Here is a 22,859-nt window from a genome sequence, read left to right as displayed (position 1 = left end):
AAATAATTCAACTTAATAGTTTGCTTCAATTGCTCAAATGGGACCTAAACCCAGGCTGACGCTATGTGATTTACCATCATCCTCGGCTGGTTAGGATCTAGCCAAATTAGATCCTTACCGTCTCCGTTGCTGAAAAGCACACATACATAAACTCGGCAGCAGTTTTCTGTTTTTTACCCATATTTTCAGTGAATCTCTTGCCTAGTGACTAATTTTCTTTAAAATTGAATTCTTTATTTTAAGACACCGCGCGATGGAGTGTTTCAATCTTCACTTTAAATTCTTTATTAGACAGCCATTTATTTCTCAAATAATGACTTTAATCAATAGGGATTAAAACATGCATATTTTTTTTGCACTTTTGGGACTCTGACATCATTAAACGTTTTAGAAAATAGCTCACTGGAAAGAGCGCCAAAAATTACACCAGATGAATGTAAACAAAATTTTTTTGATACAGGAAAATCATAATCGAAAAACAGGATTTTACTGTAGCCTTAAGGATGCTCTTTCTTTTAAAAGCATAACAATTTGTTTAGGGGTAATTGTTGAGGACCTCTGAAAGGTTATGTACTGAATTGAAAGTTAAAAAGATATCATGATGATGTTTTGTCTTAGTATACTAAGATATACGACAAGGTCTAAGTATTCTACGGTTAAACGCGACTGGATGGTTTGGTAAAGTAAATATTTTTCATCTGAACAACTTAAAGTGATACAAATTAAAAGAATACAGAATCAGCCATCATGGATTAATGGTTCAAAATAATTGGAATAAAGTTTATTGTAACATAACCCACACCATCCCACCATCATGTCAACGTTCCCATCAACAACTTATCAACCGCTTCTCTCTCACACTGAAGATGAAGAAGAAGAAGAACTCTCTGAATTACCACCAACATATGTCACAACACGTGGACCTGAGAAGAACGGTATAAATAATATTATTAATAACAACAGATATAGAAATTCTTTAGATTACTTTATTGGAACTTATTTTTGCGGGAACTAATTTTCGCGGTCGTAAAAAAATATCCAAAAAATTGCATTTGGTAGCTTTTAATTTTCGCGTTTTTTTTTTCATTCTGGAATTTTCGTGGGTTTTAATTTTCAGTTTTGCCCTTTTTTGGACAAATTTCTTTCATTTTCGTATGAATTTTTTTAAATTTTTTGATAAAATATTTGGAAAAAATTGTATTTTGCGGGAATTAATTTTTCCCGGTTTTACTTCTCTAAATTTTTCACTGGCTCAAATTTTTGCGATTTTGACAAAAAAACACAAAAAACGCTAAAATTAATTCCTGCAAAAATTAGTTCCAATAAGGTATACATATTTCTACCAATTTATTTTATAACATAGTGCAGTCTAAATTTGAAAAAAAATTTCATCGTATTCTGGATTGAACATTTATAATTCATTTTGCTTTTTCTTATATTCTAGGTCGATGGAATCATATAGAAAATTTGGATGACTTTTTCACAAGGATATACAAGTATCACAGGGCACAAGGATTTTTATGCCTTTTGCTGACCAATATTTCAGTTTTACTGTAAGTTGAAAAAAATTAAATTACATATATTCTTGTTAAATATAGGATACATTATGTCAATTTTTTCAACTATTTGTTTTGTTTAAAGAAGAAATATACACATTGTAAAGTTTAAAAGATATCACCAAAATCAAGGTTTTCATGCTTACTTTTTAGGCAATATATTTTCATTGTTATCTTTGCAATATTTTTGGCAATTTGCATTGATTATGAAATCCTCTTCAATGATCCTCATCCAACATACACCAAAGTTGTTCAATGGGCAAGGTTCCAACAGTAAGTGTCTTGATAGAATAATTTTTAGATAATGAGGTTGATTTTAAGTTTAGTTTGTTTTTTAAAGCAAAAAATTTAGAAAAAAAATAAATTTTCAAAGGCAGTTGTTATGTCCCCCTTGTATGGTATTATTTCTTTATTTACTAACTGAAGGGAAACAATCTTTAAATCATTGTTTTTATCTATAAAAAATGTTTCTTGATTTTGTAAAATATTCTTAGGAAAACAATAGTGTGAAAAGTAAACTTACATAATAATGTTTTTTTTCTATCTCAGTATTCCAAGTGGCTTTGTCCTATGCATGGTTGTTGCTTTTTTATTTTGGATTATCCGATTGGTTCAGGTTATTTATGATATTTGGAAAGCATGGGAACTTCATCAGTTCTTCAAACAAGTTTTATGTATTGGTGATGTGAGTTTCTTTTTTACATATTTTTTATTTTTATTAGAATATTATTATTAGAAGGTTGTGATAAAAAAACTTTATATTCGACCCATTTTATCTGGGTCAGCATAGTCATAGCGAGATACCCTGCAAAATTTATGGATGAGAGCGGTTTTTAAGACACTGTAATTATTGTCTTTGTTATATCAAAAGATAATGAATATATCTTAAACGTCTGCACTCCCTCATAAATTTTGCAGGGTATCTCGCTTCGCCTATGGTCAGCCTGTCTAACAAAGCTAGGTCAACTTTATACCTTTTTCATATTAATCAGAGTAGACAAAAATTCAGACATGAATATAATATCCAACCTTAATACCCATTTTTAAGATCTTATAAATTGAATTTGCGATCTCTTTTTAGAATGAGCTACAAAATATGACGTGGCAAGATGTTCAACATAAATTAGTTGAAGTTCAAGCTTCACATCAAATGTGTATTCATAAAAAGGAATTGACTGAACTAGGTATTATAAGCTTTCTATAAAAGATTTTGATTTTTTGATGGATTCACTTTTTTTATATAAGAATTGTGTTTTTCGTTTCATATTTATCATGGACATTCTTAACTACTTGGGGCTAATCATCCTTAAAAAAAAAATCGTAGGCTAGGATCCAAATTCAACTTATTCAGTTATTTAGCAAGAAACAGCATCTGGGGAAGGGGTATTGAAAGATAAAAAATGTTTAAGAATATCTTTTCTCGGGTTGAGTCGTCAAATTTTATGACGGTGATATTCTTAGCATGTTCATATTTGTTTGACCAATTTCATCATGAATAGTGTTAAATTATTCTTCAATGATGAATTATTTTACAACTAATATTCAAGACCAAATTTTCAGATTTTTGTCCTCGTGGTTATAGCTTTTGTAATGAGAAGTTGAACCTATTAGTTTAAAAAATAACAAGTCTGTTACTTTCCTGTGATGGTTGACTCTGTTGAGTGGTTTATCTTTATCCTTCCTTTTTAGATATCCATCATAGAATCTTGCGACAAAAGAATTATTTGATTGCGCTTCAGAACAAAGGAGTCATTGATTATCTATTCCACTTCCCATTCCTTGGTGAAAGGTAAACAGAATTTTGGTGCCACAAATAGAAATTACTGAAAAATGGGTTCTTACACGGTCCTTTCTCTTGTGCTGAAATAAAGAAAACTTGTAACTTGAAGAAACACTTTTATTTATTTTCAATTTTAATTTTAAACTATTTAGTAATAGCAATGAGGCTCAAAATGCTGAAAAAAGAACAATTTGAAGCTCAAAGTACCAAATGATAAGAAAAACTGAGCCCTCGAATATTTACTGGCTGTTTATGAAAAGAGTTTTTAGATTAGAGGACTTAAATAAACTGTTTCCTTTTGTTTGTAGGACGTTCTTGACAGAGGGAATGAAATTCAATTTATATTTAATCTTATTCAATGGACCTGGTGCACCTTTCGAAAAAAGTTGGAAACTCAAAACTCAATATAAAGATATCAGTAACAGGTAATTCTGTTTTAACTACTTTTCTATACCACTGTAGTTAAAAGGTGTTTTATGATATGAATTTTCTTTATTCTTCTGATTACTGATCTTCAAATTTATGATGACTATGGCCTTCTACTAAGAATCTTTGAAATGAGAAGTTTTTTTGTGAAATTATAGATCCCTAATTCACAAATTATTATTATTATTTTTTTTTAGGTCTCTATTAGCTGCACAGTAAGTTTAGCTTTAATTGACTCTCTTGAAAAAGAAAAAATTACTCCCACTCTACACAACCTATGTCTGTTAAGTCTGGTTGTACACAACCTATGTCTGTTAAGTCTGGTTGATACAGTTGTGGATTTCAGAATAAATATGAATGAGAGTTCATTTCCTTACATACAGTATATGGATTATGAAACACTCTTTATCATAAATTTTGAACCCCTCCTTATCCCTTAATAAGCTATCTTTGTCAATTTGCATTATATTATTATACGTCAGAATTTTATAAGGACTAAATAAAGTAAGCAGCATTTGTATTAAAATTATTTGATTATTTTTCTGTTTAGACTATCGAGGCGTATCTTCATGCTTGGTGTAATGAATTTCGTTTTTTGTCCATTCATTTTGCTGTACCAATTCCTCTATTCATTCTTCATGTATGCTGAGGTAAATGATATACCATAATTTACGCCTTATCTTGTGAGCTGAATAAATTAAAAATATTCAGCCGGAAATACAAATGTAGGGATATGAGAATTTGGGTTTTGTGGAACAAAACAAAAGGATACACTATTCTGGATCCGCTTATTTCGTCGAATGACTTAGTGGGCTAAGAAGACAATTTTCTGATTTTCTGACTCGAACCCTCGCTCCTTCTATGTTCAATTTAGTTCAATGGTTGGACTGGTTGGCCTAGAGGTTTCTCGCTAACTATGTTCAATAGATCTTGACCCTATTTAGCCAATAGCTTCTCACAAAACCAGCGGGTTTTATGCGAATAAATGCAACGCAATGCAAGTGAAAGTGAGAATTTTGTGTGCGTTTAGGGTGCAGGATCTACTTTGATTACATTAGATTACCCGTATACTGAATATTGAATTTGACTACACGTGTGTCAGGTAGTTTGTGTGTTGATTAAAAAACCATACTGGAATTCCTGCACTTTTACACGGTGTGATAATGTATTTCTTTGCCTTTCAGTTGGTGAAAAGATCTCCAGATCTCTTTGGTGCAAGGAAATGGTATGTGCCAAAACAAACACAAGTTTTTAATGGTTACGACAAATGCATGTGTTAATCTTAAAACAATATATTGTTTTTAACTTTTTTACTTTGGAATAGATGGAATAGTATCAGTATAATACAAGGTACGAGGGCTTTTCTAAACAGGTTTCCATTCAACTTTGAACAATCAGCAGTACATTTTTTATTTATTTCACAGGTCACTATATGGTCGTGTATATCTTCGCCATTTCAACGAGCTCGATCATGAATTTCAACAACGATTAAGTCGAGCATACGATCCATCTAAGAAATACATCAATTCGTTTATGTCACCTGTTCTTACAATCATTGCTAAGTATGTTCATTGAGGTTAAAGTTCAACATTCAAAAAAAAAGTTTTGAATTTATCATTTTATTGCTCCTTCACGTAGAGCACAGTCTTTGGTGATACAAATCCCCTCCATCAATACTAATTGAGGTTATTACAATCTTTGAATTCACATGGTAGGACCTACGACTCCTACGGCTAAAATCGAATCTTCTATTGTAGGATTTGAAGCCACTTATTTCCTTTACATAGTTGCACTACACAAGTGATTTTTATAGAAACGCTGGACTGGAAATAACATTTACCTCCATAAATCGAAAAAAAATGTGATTGCGCAGAAAGTTCAATTCGTCATCCGAAATGCGACGTAAAATTCTAAGACATAACTTTGACTTGTCTGGGAAGTTGAAACAATAGCTTTTAGCCTTAAAAAACAATTAATGAGATACTTTATAATAGGTTTTTATGTGGGTTGCTCGTATGGAAAGAAATGTAGTCGGATTTTTTACCTCATAGAACTATCAAACTATAGGCTAAATACTCAGATTTGCCTACAACCCAAACAAAACAATATAATAAACAAAATAATTATAATGATATTTTCTCTTTTTTTAGAAACATTGCTTTTTTTGCTGGCTCAATTTTGGCAGTTATGTTAGTATTGTCATTTTATGATCAAGACGTTTTAACAGCCGAACATGTTATTTCATTCATGGCTATACTAGGTAAGATTTCATCTATCAACTGTGAAAAATTTTTCATTTTGATATCGGAAAAAATGAAAGTAAAGCGCTTGTAAGAAACATTATTCAAATGATCCTCAACGGACTATGTTTAAAGCCCCGAAGGGCCTAGAATCAACTTTCTTGGATGGTAAATGAAGCCAATTATTTCCCGTCTAAAACGACTGACTCACACATTCTTTACACAAACGCCAGATGGAAAGTAAAATATATTGTGCCAGATCTTGAAAAGTTATGCTGAATCAAAACGAAAAGCGTTGGATTCAATCCGTCATTCTTTGCCGCACAAATTCACTTTTTCTTGCGTGGGAATGGTTAAAGATTGCGCTCTATCTGCTTAGACCTGCACCCTTATTGCCAACTAGCCGGGTTTATCAAGGATGGTATGGCAGAGTTTTAATAAAGCCTTATTGTTCTTATAATATTGTACTTATAAAAAAGAATGTATTCAAAAAAAATTATTTTTACTCATTTTTCTCTCATTCTTCAGGCATCACAATCAAAGTGTGCACTGGCTTTGTACCAGACGAGGTATATCTTTTCTTTTGTCCCTCTCCTGTTCATGTAAACCTAGCTGTTATTTATTTTTGCGGGAAGAAAGGACAACCACGTCGTCTGAGTATAAATTTCCAGGCAATTCTATTGCCTTTTCTGCTTTGTCTGCATAAGAGGCGCGCCTCTTATCTATATCATAAAAAGAATACCTCATACAATCAAATATTTTTTCAAAAATAAAAAAACAACCTCTAGATCATTGTTTTAGATCAAAACAACCTCAAAACAAGATTTTTACACCTGTTTTTGATACAAGTCTTGACAATAATAGTTACTTCAAAATATATCTTTGAACTTTTCTTCAAAAACTACGCGAACGTGGGTGAATTGCACCAAATCTGTACCATGGTTTTGAAAACAAGACAAACTGTCTTCAAATTGCCATAAAAGTAGATGTGTTAGGTATTAAAACTTGAATGTTTGTGGATTTGGTACTGCGACAGAAGGTATCAGTCAGGAGGTTTGTGGATTTGGTACTGCGACAGAAGGTACCGGGTGTCCCAGAAAAAAGTTCCGCTCTTTGAAGTGAATTTTCTCGAGTTCTATGAACTTTTCGATAATGAATATTTTTGCATTGGAAAGAAGAAGGATAAACTTAAATTTTGAGGGGTCATTTATTAAATTAAGTCAACTTGATCAAAAGTTATAGCCTAAATGCTAAAACATCACTTTTCAAAAAAGTCAAAAAAAGACGAAAAAAGAGGAGATCAAATCATCATAAAGAAAGCACTTCTTTTGCCAATTTATTTACGCTCAAAGTTTTTTCCATGCAGTTCTTTAAGGTGTCTTTATATTATTGTTAATTCCTTTTCATTTCTTTGTCTAATTTAACGAGCTCCCATGGGCATAATCAAGGGGCACGATGCTTTTTCGAGCTCCAAACATTCATCAAAATCTTACCAAGAGTTTCCAAAGCTTTTTGTGTCTTTGTCTTACAATGAATTTAATCCCCTCTTTTTTCGTCTTTTTTTGACTTTTTTGAAAAGTGATGTTTTAGCATTTAGGCCATAACTTTTGATCAAGTTGACTTAATTTAATAAATGAACCCTCAAAATTTAAGTTTATCCTTCCTCTTTCCAATGCAAAAAGATTCATTATCGAAAAGTTCATAGAACTCGAGAAAATTCACTTCAAAGAGCGGAACTTTTTTCTGGGACACCCGGTATCAGTCAGGAGTAAGTTATTTTTTGATACTTTGTTTTGTCTTTGAAATATTAGCAAAAATCTGTGACGGACGGAACGTCCCATCCGTCACGCATATGCTTGTTTTTTATCTACTTAATTTTAAATTTGGCTTTCTAAATTTTAGTCAATTTTATGTAAAAGTATTACTCTATAATGGAAGTATATGATTTGAAAATTTCAGGCTGTTTTCTTAAGCCAAATTTGAGTTATAGCGAAAATGTGTGACGGATGGAAAATAGTTTTGTTGTTTTCAAAGGTGAATTCGGTACAAGATGCTTATTTTTTCAAGAACTGTTTGTTCTGAAGATGTATTTTTGTATTTTGAGTATTCTCCTATCAAGATGTGTCCAAACAGTGGAGAAAACTGTAAAGATTTTGATTAATTTTTCCTGTAAGAAGCTTTGAACACTAAATTTTGCTTTGAAAACAACAAAATTGTGTCCTGTCCGTCACACGTTTTCAGTTATAACTCAAGTTTCGTTCAAGAAAATGGCTTGTAATTTTCAAATCATATACTTCCATTATAGAGTAATACTTTTACTTAAAATTGACTAAAATTTAGAAAGCCAAATTTAAGCTCTAATACCTTACACATCCAATGCTATGGTACTTTGAATACAGTTTGCCTTGTTTACGAAACCACGGTACAGAGTTGGGGCAATTCACCCATGTACAGGGATAGGCTGCGCGCATCCCCTCTGATATGTTTTGATAAATTAAAATCGATTCTGCGGTTGCGCACAGCCTAGCACATGGAAAGCTCACGAATTATGAAAATAAAGAAATAAAGATTGTTTAGACCTGACGAAGACCTGCACCAAGCAGGTCGAAATATTGTTTACACGAAAAATATATACAGAATGACCATCAAAATGTTATTTAAATTATAATCTACATTCGTATCAAAAGTATGACACTAAAGGCAAAGAAATAAAGAGTCTTTAATTTTCTCAGTACTTAAGTCTTTTATTTCTTCTGCAGAATATAATATACAACCCAGAGACGTTGATGCGGCAGATATTACATGTTTGTCATTATATACCGGACACGTGGAAAGGGAAAGCTCATACTTTGCATGTTCGCGAAGAATTCTCAAGACTTTTCCAATATAAATTTGTAAGTCGATATTTTTTTTTGAGGAAAACTGAATTTCAGCCAGTCTTTTGATTGTTTCACATTCAGCTGGCTCGGCTGTCTTTGAACTGAACAGTGCATTTGGACTAGCGGAGAATCGTAACAGCAACCACTTGGTGAAAGGCTGACGCCTTAAATCGTTCGGCCACCGCTATTCAAATTCTCCTTTTAATTTTTCTTTAGCGAAATCTATCACCAATTTGTATACAACGTGATAATCACTAGTTTAAACTCGAAGGCGAAATGTTTTTTGTTTATTTTACAGAGAAATTCCAATAATCAAACTCTTTTATAAGGTGATATTCGTTTTAGGGGGTTTGAAAAATAATTGGAAATAGTAATAGTACATTTTATACTTCGACCACACTTCGACCACCATCCAATTGTTTTTGCTTTCAAAATGGTTTCCTCTGCGGAGAAACTAAATTGCTACATGTCATATTGTTTTAGTCAGTAGATTATGAAATTGGCTTCGTGAAAGTCATTGAGGATGAAGGAGGGATCTTTTCAGAAATCGGGTTTGATCAATTTTTTTGTCACATCAAGTAACGTATTTTTATCGCCATTACTTTTCAAATAGCCACCTAATCCCATCATTTTCTCGCATTTCGACTCAACTAAGTCGATAAAGTCACTCTTGACTTCGTAACGCCATTTATTAAGCGCGTAACAACGATAATTTTGTCGATCAATCTCGGTTTTACGAATAAAGTGTCGTTCGTCGTAGTTTTCTTGATCAAGATAATCTTCCTCCTTTTTGTCTTGATCATCTGGTACTTTTTGTAGTTTGTATTGTAATTTACGACTGGTAAAATGAGACAAATAGTCACCAAACTTTTCCTGATCCTCTGACAATATCTGTGGTGGATCGTCTTGACCATTCCAATATTTTTGTACTTTGTGGTTTAATTTACGACTGGTGAACTGAGACGAATTAGTCTCGATAACATTGGATTTGGGCACGTAACAAGGTTGGCTGTTTAATGGTTTTTGTATTTCCTTCGAATCCTCATCGCCAAGAAAATCGTAGAGTTGACGAAGTGTCTTTGAAGGTTTGACGATGATGTCTTCATATCTTGTTTTTGAAAGAATAAAAAGAGAAGATAAATCTGTTTTTCTTGTTTTTGCTGCTTTGTGACTTTCTGCCGCACGTTTTTTCACAATCCAGAAAATATTCAAATATTCAAAGCAGTATATCTGCGAGTCGTAAAATTAGCAATTTTGAAGGAGAGTATTTTCAAAGAAATGAAACTTTTTAAAAATTTCGAAGGTTGTACAATAATAAAAATATTCAATTTCTTAAGGATCAGTTTTCACCAAAGTATTGGCCCTCTTAGGGTCATAGTAGTCTTTTCTACTCATCCTTGTCTTTTCACATTTATAGACCCCTCCGTCCCCCTGGAAATAAGTACTACCTCACCCACCTGACTGTAATAACATTCTTCAACTCTTTCACATCTCTCATATTACGTTCCATTTCGTTACATCTCATTTCAACGTAGCGTGTGAACCCGGGACCTGAATGGTTCTTAGCCACCCATCCCGTTTTCAATAACGACAAAAATGCAGCACGTGGGTCACGTATCAAATACACGACACGATACTTTGCACGGTAGTCTAATAAGTTTTGTAGTTGCTTCACGTCACTGAAAGGTATCCTGGGTTCGAGCAGCTAAAAAAGAGGTAGAGATTTTATCAAGCATATTTAACTTCATTTGAAAGTCAATGTTACTCAGCTGGCATTGAACACCATAACCACGGCTAAATGACGTCCATGTGATGTAAGATGAATGTTAAAACAATTCTGTGTGCCAGCTTGGTTATTATTGCTCTAGAGTGTCTCCTTTTTCACATTGAAAGAAAGGAGTCCGATATATTTTATTGTGTGGAACCCTTATAATAATATAATATCTCACTTGCTCGTCAAAACTTTTTCATCTCATCAACGGTTAAAAGAATGTTAGAGGCTTTGTTATGACATTTTCTGTAAGCTAGATAGCTGGTCTGTGATGATCGGTCACTTGACGCCTGGAAAAAGTAATTAAGTAAATCTGCGACCGCAGTCTGTATCGATTCTTTCGATAGCTTTCTACGCAACTCTATCTCCTTGGATTGCTCAACTTAATCCTTCTCTTCAATAGGCCATTTCACAGTCGCAAAGCGTAGTGGGTAATCAGGACCACTGCGCGCTAATAACGACTTACTATTGGTCCAAAGTTTTGAAAAAAATTGAAGATTTTTGCGTCTAGCCAACGGGAAGCCATAATGGAGGCGCAATCAGTCCTGATTACCCATGATCCATTTCGACCGTGAAATGGCCTATTACTGAGCGTCAAGCAGAGAGGCATCAATTACCATTTTTTTTCCTAAGTATGAAGTCTTTGGTATGACCGGCGGGGAATTAAACGTACAAAACCTTGTGCAACGTAGCCGAACCATCGAGTTTCAAGCCCGAAGGGCTAGAGGCGAAACTTTAACCCTTCTCAGGCAAGAGAAATTGAAGCCACTTATTTCCTATCCAAAACTCGCCGTAATCAAGACGACGGATTGGATCTAGCGGTTCCTTTGTTTTGGAGGACTACATTTGTTAAAATCTAGCGATAGATTTTAGTTTCAATCGTTCGTGTTAAAACTACGCGTGGGAGTTCTGGATGGGAAATAAGTGGTTTCATTTCCCACCAGGAGTCTCGCCTCTAGCCCCTCGGGCTTGAAACTCAATGAGCCGAACGCTACGGTCGCAATAAAAAGGAACTTTAATTACCTTGACCATTAGGTTCATTCGTTGACAATTCTTTTGTATTTGATTGGAGTTGAAATATGGAAGACATCTATTTAACTTGTATCCTTCTACGCCCCCGCCTTTCCCATCATGCCTGCCTTGTTTGGCGTTTTCATCTTGACATTCGTTCGAGCTTAGAACTTTAAAAGGTGATTCGAATATTCGATGCCAGCTTTGTTGGTCGTTGAAATCACATGCGAAAACTTTTCGTAAGTATTCGCCAGACATTGGATCGTAGTCGGCTCTTTCTTTCTGGTCTGCAAAATTGATGTCGATTTTAAAGGCTGTATCGTACCTTCAAAGTAAAATTTAATGACTTCATTTAATTTTCCATTTTCTACTCATTCATGTGGTGGGCTTTACCAGAAAAGAATTCCCCATTTTTTCATTTTTTGAAGGCCAACATAGACAACACTGGATCTGAACTAATTTTTGAGATACCTCCACCCCTTGGATTTTTGTTGAAATTCGGAGGAAGCCCATAGAAATTTAAATCCCTGAAACTAAATGATTAATGTTTGAAAAAACCAGTATCGGTAACAAAGCTTCTTCGTTTATATATTCTTAGTATGATATTTACCTCTCTCCCGTGGATCTTAAACTTCTTCTTTTATAAAAATTAAAAAAGTTTATATATTTATTGCATACTTACTTATATAAGGGCTCGTAAAAATACACCGATTTGATCGATTTACTGATGACGTTGCCAAGGAAAGTAGATCCAGAACGAGGCTGTGAAACTAAAACAATTAATTTGGGTGGAAGGAAATTATATTTCTTCTTATTCTGCTTGATGTAGGATTGCAAGTATGTTACCATGACGATCGTGTATAAAACAACACAACAAACTAATAAGCATAAACATTGTATACGCATTTTCACATCCGTCAGAATGATATCTTTGAAGGTGTACAAATTATTGTTTAAATTCCGACTTCTCGCCCATTAAAACTATCCTTTTCGGCCTTTTCAGGTTTTCTTTATATCTACACGGGTGAAAAGAAGCTCATCTTGACCTCGTTAAGTTTGCAGAAATTTCCTTGAAAAGATTTTAGCTTAATTTTTCTCTCCATTAGCATTAGTTGTTGCATTACTACTTGTCTAAACCCAACCAAAACAACTTTTGAATATATTATCGATCTTTCAATGTTATCAGATGCTGTATCCCCCTTTTTTTCAATTCATTGATTATGAAGTAAAGAATACTCAATTTCTTCATACATTTTATACAAAATTGATGCCATCTTAAGAATACTTTTGTATTCACAATCCATTACTTTTTCAAAGTGTTTTTATAAATACTTTATGAAAAGATATACATTCTCTTTGAATCGGGCATGTCATGAAACTAGTGGCAGATGATGGATATGTATAAAGACGGGACCTCCAAAGAACGAGCCTTAGAGAAACATTTTCAAAAACTTCGGTTTGCAAGGCTTATTCTCTAACTGGTTGCTTCTGTGGAGGTACCTCTTTGGTGCTGCATAACTTATAATCATGTGTGAGAATGAGTCTCCAAGGATTTCACTTAACTTCTCACCTACCATTTGCTTACACACAGTAACTGCTTACACAGCATCTTAAATTTCAATGATGTAAAAACTTTATCCTACTCGCACCGCGCGAGCACAAATTTTGAGAAATTATTTTCTTGCTAGCTCTCTTGTATTCAGATGTGCTTCCTTTGTGTACCATAAAAAACAGTGACACCTTTATAGTTAGCGGACACCATCGGGGAGATGTCCGCTAATTAGATGTGTCCGCTATTTAGAGATTTTTGACTTATTGGCTCAAATTTCAGAATTAAATCGCAAACCTAATATTTTCAACTAGGCAAAACATTTCTCAGATAAATTTCTTGAGATATAGACTCACAAAAGGGCACAAGAAACGATCATTCAAACAAAGCAATCTTTTCTTTTTTTTTAATCGTAAGAAAATGCCCAAAATATTTTGAAAGTTTGATCCGGACTGCAACAAGAGAAAGACTTGATAGAGTAATTCACAAAGGTTATATTGTACGACTTCTTATTGATTGAAACACTCTTTTGCACACGATTCAGTTTGACCCTCGATGTCCACTATTTGAAGGGAAAATGATTGGTTTTTGACGATTTTGTGCAACAGAAACTGTCCGTTAATTGAGTGTCCGCCTTTTGCAAACCTTTTTATAAGGATCAGTCTAGAAACCTGCCGGGGAAAAGCATTTTGTCCGCTGATCAGAGGTTCTATGTATTTAAAGTCTATTCACGATAAGTGTGCACTCTTTTTTCATTTACCTATAACTTTTGAAGGAATTCCTCAATCTTTATAAATTTGGTATCGTTGGAAAGAAATTAGTGAGTGGAACAATTTGGAATAAAAAAATCTATAAAAAATTCTAAAAATGAAGATGAAAATGAAGAAGAAAAAAATGAAGATCTTGTAGAAAGGTGATATAACTATCATTTTCACTGAAGTGACACCTTCATTATCGAACGTCATCACTGTGAAAAAATTTCTCAAAAATAATCATTCAGTCAAAAGATATCAAACAAAGTTATAAGCTGATTGACGTCTAAAAACGCTGTTTTCTGCTGTTTTCTGCTGTTTTTTGGGGTCAATCACTTATTAACTTAGCATCATAACTTTATATTGAATAAATGTTTTAGTGAAATTTTTTCACAGTGATGACCTCCTAAGATCAAAGAATCTCTCCAGTGAAAATGATAGTTATAGCGCTTCTCTACAAGATCTTCATTTTTCTTCTTCATTTTCATCTTCGTTTTTAGAATTTTTTCAAAGACTTTTTTACTTCAAATTGTTCCACTCACAAATATCTCTCCAATGATACCAAATTTATAAAGAACGAAGAATTCCTTCAAAAGTTATAGCTAAAAGAAAAAAGAGTGCACACTTATCGTGAACAGACTTTAACTTCTCTGTTTTGTTTTTTTAATTTAGGTATACCTACTCGAAGAATTATTGAGTCCTTTGTTGACACCGTTCCTGTTATGTTTCACTATAAGACACAAATCACAACAAATTATTGATTTTTATCGTAATTTTACTGTTGAAGTCACTGGAGTGGGAGATGTGTGTTCCTTTGCTCAAATGGATGTCAGAAAACATGGTCATAAAATGGTGAGTGGAAAGCTTAACCGGACTATATTGACTAGTTTTTGCAGGGTCTGAAAAAATCGGATCGAGTGAAGAAAGTATTTTAAAGAAGGCTTATACAGAAGTATTCGTGACAAAAGTATTAACGCTCAAAAATTTTCTCAGGGAGTTTAGAATGAAAAGCCCTGTGTAAGAATCTTCAAAATTTATATAATTAGCAGGAGAGACGCTTATTAGGTACACAAAAGTAGTAAAGTAACTTTTTTGACCGCAATCAAGGGTGACCGTTCCTTTATGTAAGCTATCTACCAAAGTAAAAAGATAGGGGTCACCTCTTTATCCCTTGATTTCTTCACTTTTCCCTGGATTTCTCCATGGCCTTGTGAACCTCAGCCAAACACTCTAACTCTATACTATGCCAGCGCCAAAAGAACACTGTCTTTTCCATTTTAGTGGATGAGTGGCCACGAAGCGGAACAAGAAAAACAACAGCAGCCGCAAGACCATCAAGTATTCGAGGATCTCGAAAAACAACAAGCTGAACATGGGAAAACTGAACTCTCTCTCATTCATTTCAAGGTATTACAAAACTTTTTTTTCTAGCCTTTGAAAATAACACACAATATTTTTTGTGACCGAGATTTCCGATGTTTGCCTAGATTTTTTTTGAGAGATAGAGTTGATAGAGTTGATTGCTACAGTATCGACATATTCGATATTTTTATTGATTTTACCCCTTCAAACCAAGCTTAATAGGGTATCAAAGGCATTTGGGGCTATGATTCAAATTTGCCAATTTTGTTTCCAACTGGATTAATTTTAGCGACATTTTAATTCGCGTTTTCGCGAAAAGTATAATAGCGGTTGTGAATTGATGTGAATCGAATTTTATTGTTTTGTAAAATTGGTTCTCTCTTTTTCGATTTCAAATTACTGGAAGAGAAGAATAAGAGAAAACATTTTACACGGATTTTCCAGCTGAGGGAGCAATATATTTGAGCTCGATTTATAGGGGTTTGAATTAGAAAGAGAGAGTTGACTCAAATCTTTTTCTCATTTTTTCTAGTATAAAAATCCAACATGGGAGCCGACAAACAGCGGAAAACAATATATTGAAAGCGTCCGAGAACACGGTATGTGCTTTTGAACTAACTTTTCGAAAAAAAAAAGCTCAAAATTAATTGCTGAAATCATGCGCAATGATAGACTTGAAAGTGTTTTTCAGTCTGAAACTAGTTTAGCAAGCTAGACGACTAATTTATACATAGTAGAAATAAAGCAAAAAGTAATGGAGGGAACAAATTTTAGTCGTCTAGAAACCTTTGTGCACTAACTCCAAACAAAAGAAAAGTGTCAATATTGCAATTAGAATTTTTTCCTGCTCAAAATAATTCTTGATAAAAAAAATATGTGTGGATTTGTGTATTGAAAGTTTTTCATTTGAGTTGATTTTGTTTTGAGAGTTTGTTGTTGCTTGATAAATTGTTTTCTCGCTACGCAAGTTTCTGCGTAGCTAGCCCCTGTATCTATAAGGCTGGAACACCGGATTCTTCCAGTCGTTTATACAAACTAAATCCCGTATTATTATTTTTATTATAGGTATTATTAGTATTACACGCATTATAAACGACTCCAGTCTAGCCAGAAACTATTTTGTCCACTTTTTGCACTTTTTGAAGCTCAATAGCTTAATAGTCTCGAGTTAGGTAGAGAAATCATATATAATCGCAATATATCTCTAGTCTTAATTGTTTGAGAGCTTTCCTAAAATATACAACAGGTCTCTTTTCTCATGCTAAAATTTTCATTAAATTTTGACCCTTTGATCGTCATATTTGTCCGAAAAAACACACCAAAATGTCCAAAAAAATTGGCACCTATGTTATTTTGATTCCCTTACCCCTTAACTTTCCAAAAATGTATAACATGTGCTTTGACTAAATATATCGAGTGATTTTACAAATTCCCCCCTATTAAAAGACACTAAGCAATCTAGAATGTAAAAGTATCGTTTTCCATAACTAAAAGTAATAGTCCCGCTGCTGAGGTCGATAAATGTTTCATTTCGTGACACACATCTTAGAACTAACTTTTTTTGGTTTATATAGATTCCAAAATCAAAAAGTTTCCACGATATTATCGTGCAAGTAACGAGTAATTGGCGATTTTTTGCGTTTCCAGGCAAAATTGCAAGGCCTGGAAATTCATGATTTTTGGGGGGTCTTCAAATTAAAAAAATACCTATATCACATGATAGAGCTCTTCAAACTGAGCAAAAAAGTGTATTACACCAAAGTCCCAACTTCTCTAGATCAAAATTTATTGGCCTATTAGTGGTAAAAAACTGATGGAAAACAGGGAATTTCCCCACAATCTGCATTAATTTATGCAAAATTAAACACCTTTTTGACCACAAATAATTGAAAATTATTTTGTGCGCCAAAATTAAAAAGATTCGTGAAATCCGTTCGTTTATATTTAAATGTATTGAATAGTTGGAACCTCTTAATAATATTTTACTTTCGTTACTTTCCAGCCCTCCAAGAATCGATGACTGCTTCGATGCACCACAGTCATTTTCTTCAAAGACAATCTTCCCAATCCAATTATGTAAGTTCCCTTTCAAATTTCAGCCAGTGAGTAACTTATCAACCAACATATTTTTTGTGATTTGCCGTCGGGAACGAGAAAAGAAAACGGCTAATTGGGGTTTACTCAGACTTTATTAAGATGCAATCCCTTGAAATATGATTTATCAATTTTTCCACAAATTAAATTTTTACAATCAAATAGAAAATTCGTCAAAAGAACTCAAGAACATTTAAAGCTCCAGTTCTTAGAAACATAATATATCAATTTTTCCACAAATTAAAATCTTAAAAACATTTATAGTTCTAATCCCTAAAAATGTGGTAATCAATTTTTCCACAAATTAAAGTTCTTACAAACATTTAAAGTTCCAAGCCCTAAAAATATGGTAATAAATTTTTCCACAAGTCTTACAATCAAGTACTAGAAAATTCGTCAAAAGAACTTTAGATTATCGTAGCTTTTTCATTAACGACAAGACTCATTTATTCTTTGTAGAAGAGTCCCTTACCAGGTTGGTTTAGTGCAGATGGTTCTTTGATAGGCTAAATCAATATTGAACGTGCTATTTAGAGTATTTTAAAAAATGGAAATCTTAATTAGGAATTTAATATACCAGGTCCTGCCAGGTGCCTGGAAACTCCCCCTCCCCTGTTATATTTTTCTAACCCCGGTCCTTATTATGCCCTCCCTGTCGTTTTTTATAAGAACTTTTGAAGAATTTTTTGAAGCCTTGGGATGTTCTTAACTTTTAAGCATAAAAATGTTCTTAACATGTTCTTACTCTCACCATTTTGTGAGCCTTTTTGTCCATTTTCTTAAGAAGCATGGCCGTGCCGTTTTAGAGTCTGCAAAGCCTTAAAATGTTCTTAACTTCTTCTTAAGATTTTGAACATCGAAGCCTTGTGTTCTTATATAGTTTGTTCTTATATTAAAAGAATGTGTATTGAAAAATATCCGGGACACCCGGGAGTTAACAGTCCCATATGATTACCCTTGTCAGCGAAGACATTTAAATGAAAAATAAGTTTGAATAGAGCTCAATTTCAAAATAGGGACAGGCGGTAAATATTTTTATTGTGAGAGCTTCAAACACAGAGTTTCCATTTAAACTTTATATTTGTTTTTAAAATTTTCAAGCTAGTACAACAGAGTATTCGACAGTTTAATGAGCTCAACTTTTATAAGGGAACTCTACTACTGTCAAGTCTTGAAAATCTTTCTTCAATGATATCGAATATTTTGCTGGAGGCTCATCGCAACAGTATTTCGCTTAAAATATAAATATAAACTTCGAAAAAACAGTGAATTTTCGCAATTTCGATCGCAATTTTCAATTTTATTATTTGAATATTACTATATTTCGAGCTAATTCTCATTTCCTGTCAAGGGGAACCCTTTATAAAATACTCTCTATAATTCGAACATATTAAACTTACCGTCCGACAATAGTTAAATGTATAACAAAGTAGCTTACAGTTGCAACAATTGAAATGGAAGAAATTTTGGCTTTGTTGGCCACCTTATCTGAGGTTCGGTCAGTGTGCATCAAGACATCGATGGTGTACTTATCCTTTGGGATCATTGGAAATTTGATGATCAGTGCCTATTTCATTGGAATCCAAAAAAACAAAATGGCCAAAATGAGTACTTATCATTATTTAATCATCAAATTAGCCAACATTGACCTACTCGTATGCTTGTTGTATGGATTTATAAACATATCGACAATAGCTGAGGCTGACTATATGGTTTCACCTAGAACAAATGTTGTATTTTTCCTGGCAGCTATATACCTTCCTCTGAAGACACTGTCTATATGTGTTTTAATGCAAATCTCATATTTGAGGTACCAAAGCATTGTACATCCTTTAAGAAAACCATGGAATAAACTTCGATTCACATTTTTGTTCATCACTGTTGGTATTTTTAGTGTCGGTCTGTCAGCTACGCACGCCACGATTTATTATAAAGGATGGATAAAAGATTTGGTATCGGGCAAAGATGCTACATTGTGGCCTTTACTGTCGTTCATTTACAAGATTGTATTAGCCTTTACCGATTTGGTGGTACCGATCACTGCTATGGTTTTCTTTTACTATCGATCTTGGAGAGTTTTAAATGAGAAATCAGTGGCTGTAAATTCGAATGAAGAAGAACATATTAGAAGAAGAAATAAAACGGCTTTGAAAGCTTTGAAATTTCTTCTCTTGGTTTATGTGATATGTATTTTTATACCAAGTCTTTTTGACTTGGTTCTATACCTATTTGTATTGAACGCGCAGCAGTTCGACCACTTCAGTCCTCTAAATTTGAAATTACAGATGATACATAACGTTCTATTTTATAATTTCTCGATACAAAATTACGTCTTGAATTTCGTGGTCTATGTTGCTCTAATGAAAGACTTTCAACGATTTGTAAAGAAGATTTGGTTCTTTTGGTTAGATTGAAGTAATGTATATGAACCTATACAGACTGGGGTCGTTTATAATTTGTGTAATACAGTAATATTGGTGTTATATGATAATTTTATACATAATTTTTAAGGGACAGAATCAGTTGTATAAACTACAATATTGGGTTATTCCTGAAATAGTTTGTACCCCCATGTTGAGGAGGTGTGACGTTCAGGGTGGTCTGGAAAATAGAAAATCCAGAGTGGTCCGGTTTTTTTAATGAAAAAATCCAATTTGGTCAGTAAAATTGGGTTGCGAATCCAGGGGAGTCATCTATTATAAAGGTCGAATTGCCTAGCATCTCACGCCATAAAACTAATTGTGGCGCAGACTGAAAGAAGAAGTGGACAGAAGAGAAATTTCCTGGGGAATTCTGTGAATGACTCCTCTGGAGTCAAGCTTTGAAGAGAACCAAGCGGGAGGAAAGCCTCAACACTGCATGATCTCAAAAAAGAAAAATATATGCATAGCCCATTCCCCCTTTCATTATTTTTTGGTTATTTTCTACTCTTTAAGAATTGGTCAAGTAGAAAGCTAGACTCGAACCTATATGAATATAGATGGTCCATATTAAAATCGTGTCAATTGAATTCTCGTATTCCATAATGATCGCTTGTAAAAATTACGAGCGTCAAGAGCCCTGCTCCTTAGGAAACCCCTGTTTCTACTTTCTATGGGAAACTTTAGAATAACTAGAATAAACGGCATTTCTGAAAGGTTAGCCACCAGTCATTTTTTGATATCTTCATGATGGAATGATTTATACGTACAGTTGACTCTTTCTAATCCGATCTTCGAGGGACCAAATATTTTCTTCGAAAATGAGAAAGATTGTAGATGAGATGGAGTTTATAAGATACTTTGATAATTGTTTTATTACTGGTTAACGACCAACCAAATCAAATAAGAGCTTGTAAAAACTTCTCCCAAAGATTCGAAGTACAGTGAGAAATCTATACCATTCCCAAACTAACGGGCCGATATTTTAGTTTGAAAGGTTTGAATAATAGAGGTTCGAATTAGAGAGAGTTGACTGGATTGTAAAAATTAAAATCGTTCTGATAAAAAAAAGCGTGTATTTAAGGAAATACTTGAACAACTTGATATATATTCTCAAATCTGTTCTCACTTTTAGGGTCAACCAGGATTTTCGAGTATGAATAATGACTACATGACGACATTTATTGGATTGCAATCACTGGGTTATCCTTCTCTCGAACCGAGTACGGCAATCATACCCGAACAAGAAGATGCGCTAATGAATGCCAGTATGATGTACGCACACGGTGTAAGTCGGTTCATATAATTAGTTTTTGCAGGGTTATTTAAAGTGATAAGGCGTATAGTCTAGCAAGCTAAACGACTAATTCAGACATAGTAGAAATAAAGCAAGTAGGTATTATGTAATTCTGGTTGTAACTTCCCTTGATAAATATCTATTCATTTTTTCAGATGCATGACCGTCAACAAACGTCACTATCCGGACCACCCACCTTAACGAACCAATCAGAACAAGGAACTAGCGGTAACCCACAGCAACCATTGCGCCCCGGTGTCCAACGGGAATGGAGACTACCCTCAAGTGTCGGAAGGTAAGATGGGTTTTCAGATCTGAAATGTCTTTTAAAGGTGCTTTGGTTTGACTTTTGAAGATCTGCATGTTACCAACTTTTTCGAGTTTCTCGTATTATTGCTAAACCAAAGCTAGGTATGTTAACAACTCGAAGTGCTTTTCTTTATTGGAGAATTTACAAAATAGCTTCTGGAGCACTCTAGCGATATATAAAGCTATGTACGTCACAATTTGGAACATTTGGAATTGGAAATTTCGCTTGGATTTAATTTCGCAGATCTACAATGGGCTCTTCCAGAAAAAATCCGTTCATGGGGGGTGGAGGATGAATTGTCCAGGGGTATTGAAAAAATACCAAAAAGTTGCCATGTCCAGGGGGTAATTCCAATGTCCAGGGGTAATTTTTTGTGTCCACGGGGTTGATTTGATGTTTGTCCAGGGGTATAACCCGTGTCCAGGGGGTTAAAAATCAAAATGTCCAGGGGTAATTCATGAAAAAAATAATATATCCTCCACCCCCCATGAACGGATTTTTTCTGGAAGAGCCCAATCTTACACGATTTCGCGAGATATATTTTCGCAAAAATGACAAAAATTCTCTCATCCGATTAAAATATTTCAAACTAAACATTGTTTTAATATTTTCTTTTGTAGCAGTGGGCATGAAGAAGACAGCCATCTGTGCAAAACGAATGAATCACTTCTTTAACCTGAAGAAATATTTCTACATCAAATGAAAATCAGTCCCTCCCGACAGTGTTGTTTAAGCGAATGTAAATTTGTAAGAAGTGAAATCTCAAGTCGCTTGCTAGCTGGTTTTTGAAAAAATTTCAAGAAAACAAATTTACATATAATATAAGCTAGTAAATATATGAGTTATTTTCTGATAGTGCAAGGAGATATTCTGCATATTCTGCACATATATTGAAAAAAAAGACTTAAAGGGCCTTGGCTTAGTCCACTATAAAGTCTTACTAGCTAGCTAAATATATTTGCTAGGTGAAGTGGTTTGCGCCTGAGCCAAATCATGACTCTTAATAAATTCTTCAAGTCAAATATTTTTACGATACTGAAAAATTTCTTTGTGAGGTTAAGTATACTGTACCTGTATATGTAAAAAAAGAAATGAAAAAGTAAGGCACGTTTCAATTTTACTAACCTTAATTAATAACCCATCCTAGTGGTTTGGTTGGATGGGTGAAAAGGCTTCTTTTTATTGCGTGAATGCGTGAAAATCGGAAAAAAAGTAAGCTTTTTTATTGCTTGAATAATTTCATTTTTTTCACATGAATGTGGTTCATTTTGGGTCTGCTGGAGGGACCTTTTACAACATTTTCGCAGATAATTATCTACAGCCACTTTTCCTTACTCAAAGTTCTCAGTACTAAACTACATACTGAAAAAAAAAAGTCTTACAAATTAATTTGTATTGTCTAAAATTTGGAA

At 33.8% G+C, this 22,859-nt stretch overlaps 2 protein-coding genes across 2 annotated transcripts; one reads left to right on the top strand and one right to left on the bottom strand.

Annotated features, from left to right (window-relative positions):
* The first annotated feature begins 737 nt into the window (after positions 1–737).
* On the top strand, positions 738–22,334 carry LOC136805876 (autophagy-related protein 9A-like). Its single transcript, XM_067062443.1, has 21 exons — positions 738–935; positions 1,445–1,553; positions 1,710–1,829; positions 2,106–2,241; positions 2,638–2,740; positions 3,246–3,345; positions 3,645–3,761; positions 3,960–3,977; positions 4,313–4,412; positions 4,947–4,987; positions 5,187–5,324; positions 5,913–6,022; positions 6,531–6,571; positions 8,762–8,896; positions 14,637–14,816; positions 15,246–15,371; positions 15,859–15,925; positions 17,329–17,402; positions 20,976–21,128; positions 21,293–21,432; positions 22,068–22,334. Exons 1-21 carry the CDS (start codon positions 815–817, stop codon positions 22,120–22,122), a joined length of 2,184 nt encoding a protein of 727 aa, XP_066918544.1. The 5' UTR covers positions 738–814; the 3' UTR covers positions 22,123–22,334.
* LOC136805877 (carbohydrate sulfotransferase 1-like) lies at positions 8,893–12,819 on the bottom strand. The gene is made up of 4 exons (XM_067062444.1): positions 12,346–12,819; positions 11,676–11,988; positions 10,339–10,586; positions 8,893–9,989 (listed from the first exon to the last, which is right to left on the bottom strand). The coding sequence occupies exons 1-4, from the start codon at positions 12,567–12,569 to the stop codon at positions 9,422–9,424; spliced, it is 1,353 nt and encodes a 450-aa protein (XP_066918545.1). The 5' UTR covers positions 12,570–12,819; the 3' UTR covers positions 8,893–9,421.
* Positions 22,335–22,859: the final 525 nt, after the last annotated feature.

This window comes from Clytia hemisphaerica, unplaced genomic scaffold, assembly GCF_902728285.1.
Source record: "Clytia hemisphaerica strain Z4C2 unplaced genomic scaffold, Clytia hemisphaerica genome assembly, whole genome shotgun sequence".
NCBI classification, from domain to species: domain Eukaryota; kingdom Metazoa; phylum Cnidaria; class Hydrozoa; order Leptothecata; family Clytiidae; genus Clytia; species Clytia hemisphaerica.
The sequence above is the reverse complement of the archived record's forward strand: the minus strand, read 5'-3'. Positions and strand labels throughout refer to the sequence as shown.

Excerpts from the sequence above, each read along its gene's own strand:
- LOC136805876 (XM_067062443.1), top strand. The coding sequence starts at position 815 with ATGTCAACGTTCCCATCAACAACTTATCAACCGCTTCTCTCTCACACT. Across the intron at positions 2,242-2,637 it reads AAGTTTTATGTATTGGTGAT|AATGAGCTACAAAATATGAC; the intron begins GTGAGTTTCTTT and ends ATCTCTTTTTAG. Across the intron at positions 15,372-15,858 it reads TCTCTCTCATTCATTTCAAG|TATAAAAATCCAACATGGGA; the intron begins GTATTACAAAAC and ends CATTTTTTCTAG.
- LOC136805877 (XM_067062444.1), bottom strand. The coding sequence starts at position 12,569 with ATGCGTATACAATGTTTATGCTTATTAGTTTGTTGTGTTGTTTTATAC. Across the intron at positions 11,989-12,345 it reads TTTTACGAGCCCTTATATAA|GTACGATACAGCCTTTAAAA; the intron begins GTAAGTATGCAA and ends TTTACTTTGAAG. Across the intron at positions 9,990-10,338 it reads AAGAATGTTATTACAGTCAG|ATATGAAGACATCATCGTCA; the intron begins GTGGGTGAGGTA and ends TTCAAAAACAAG.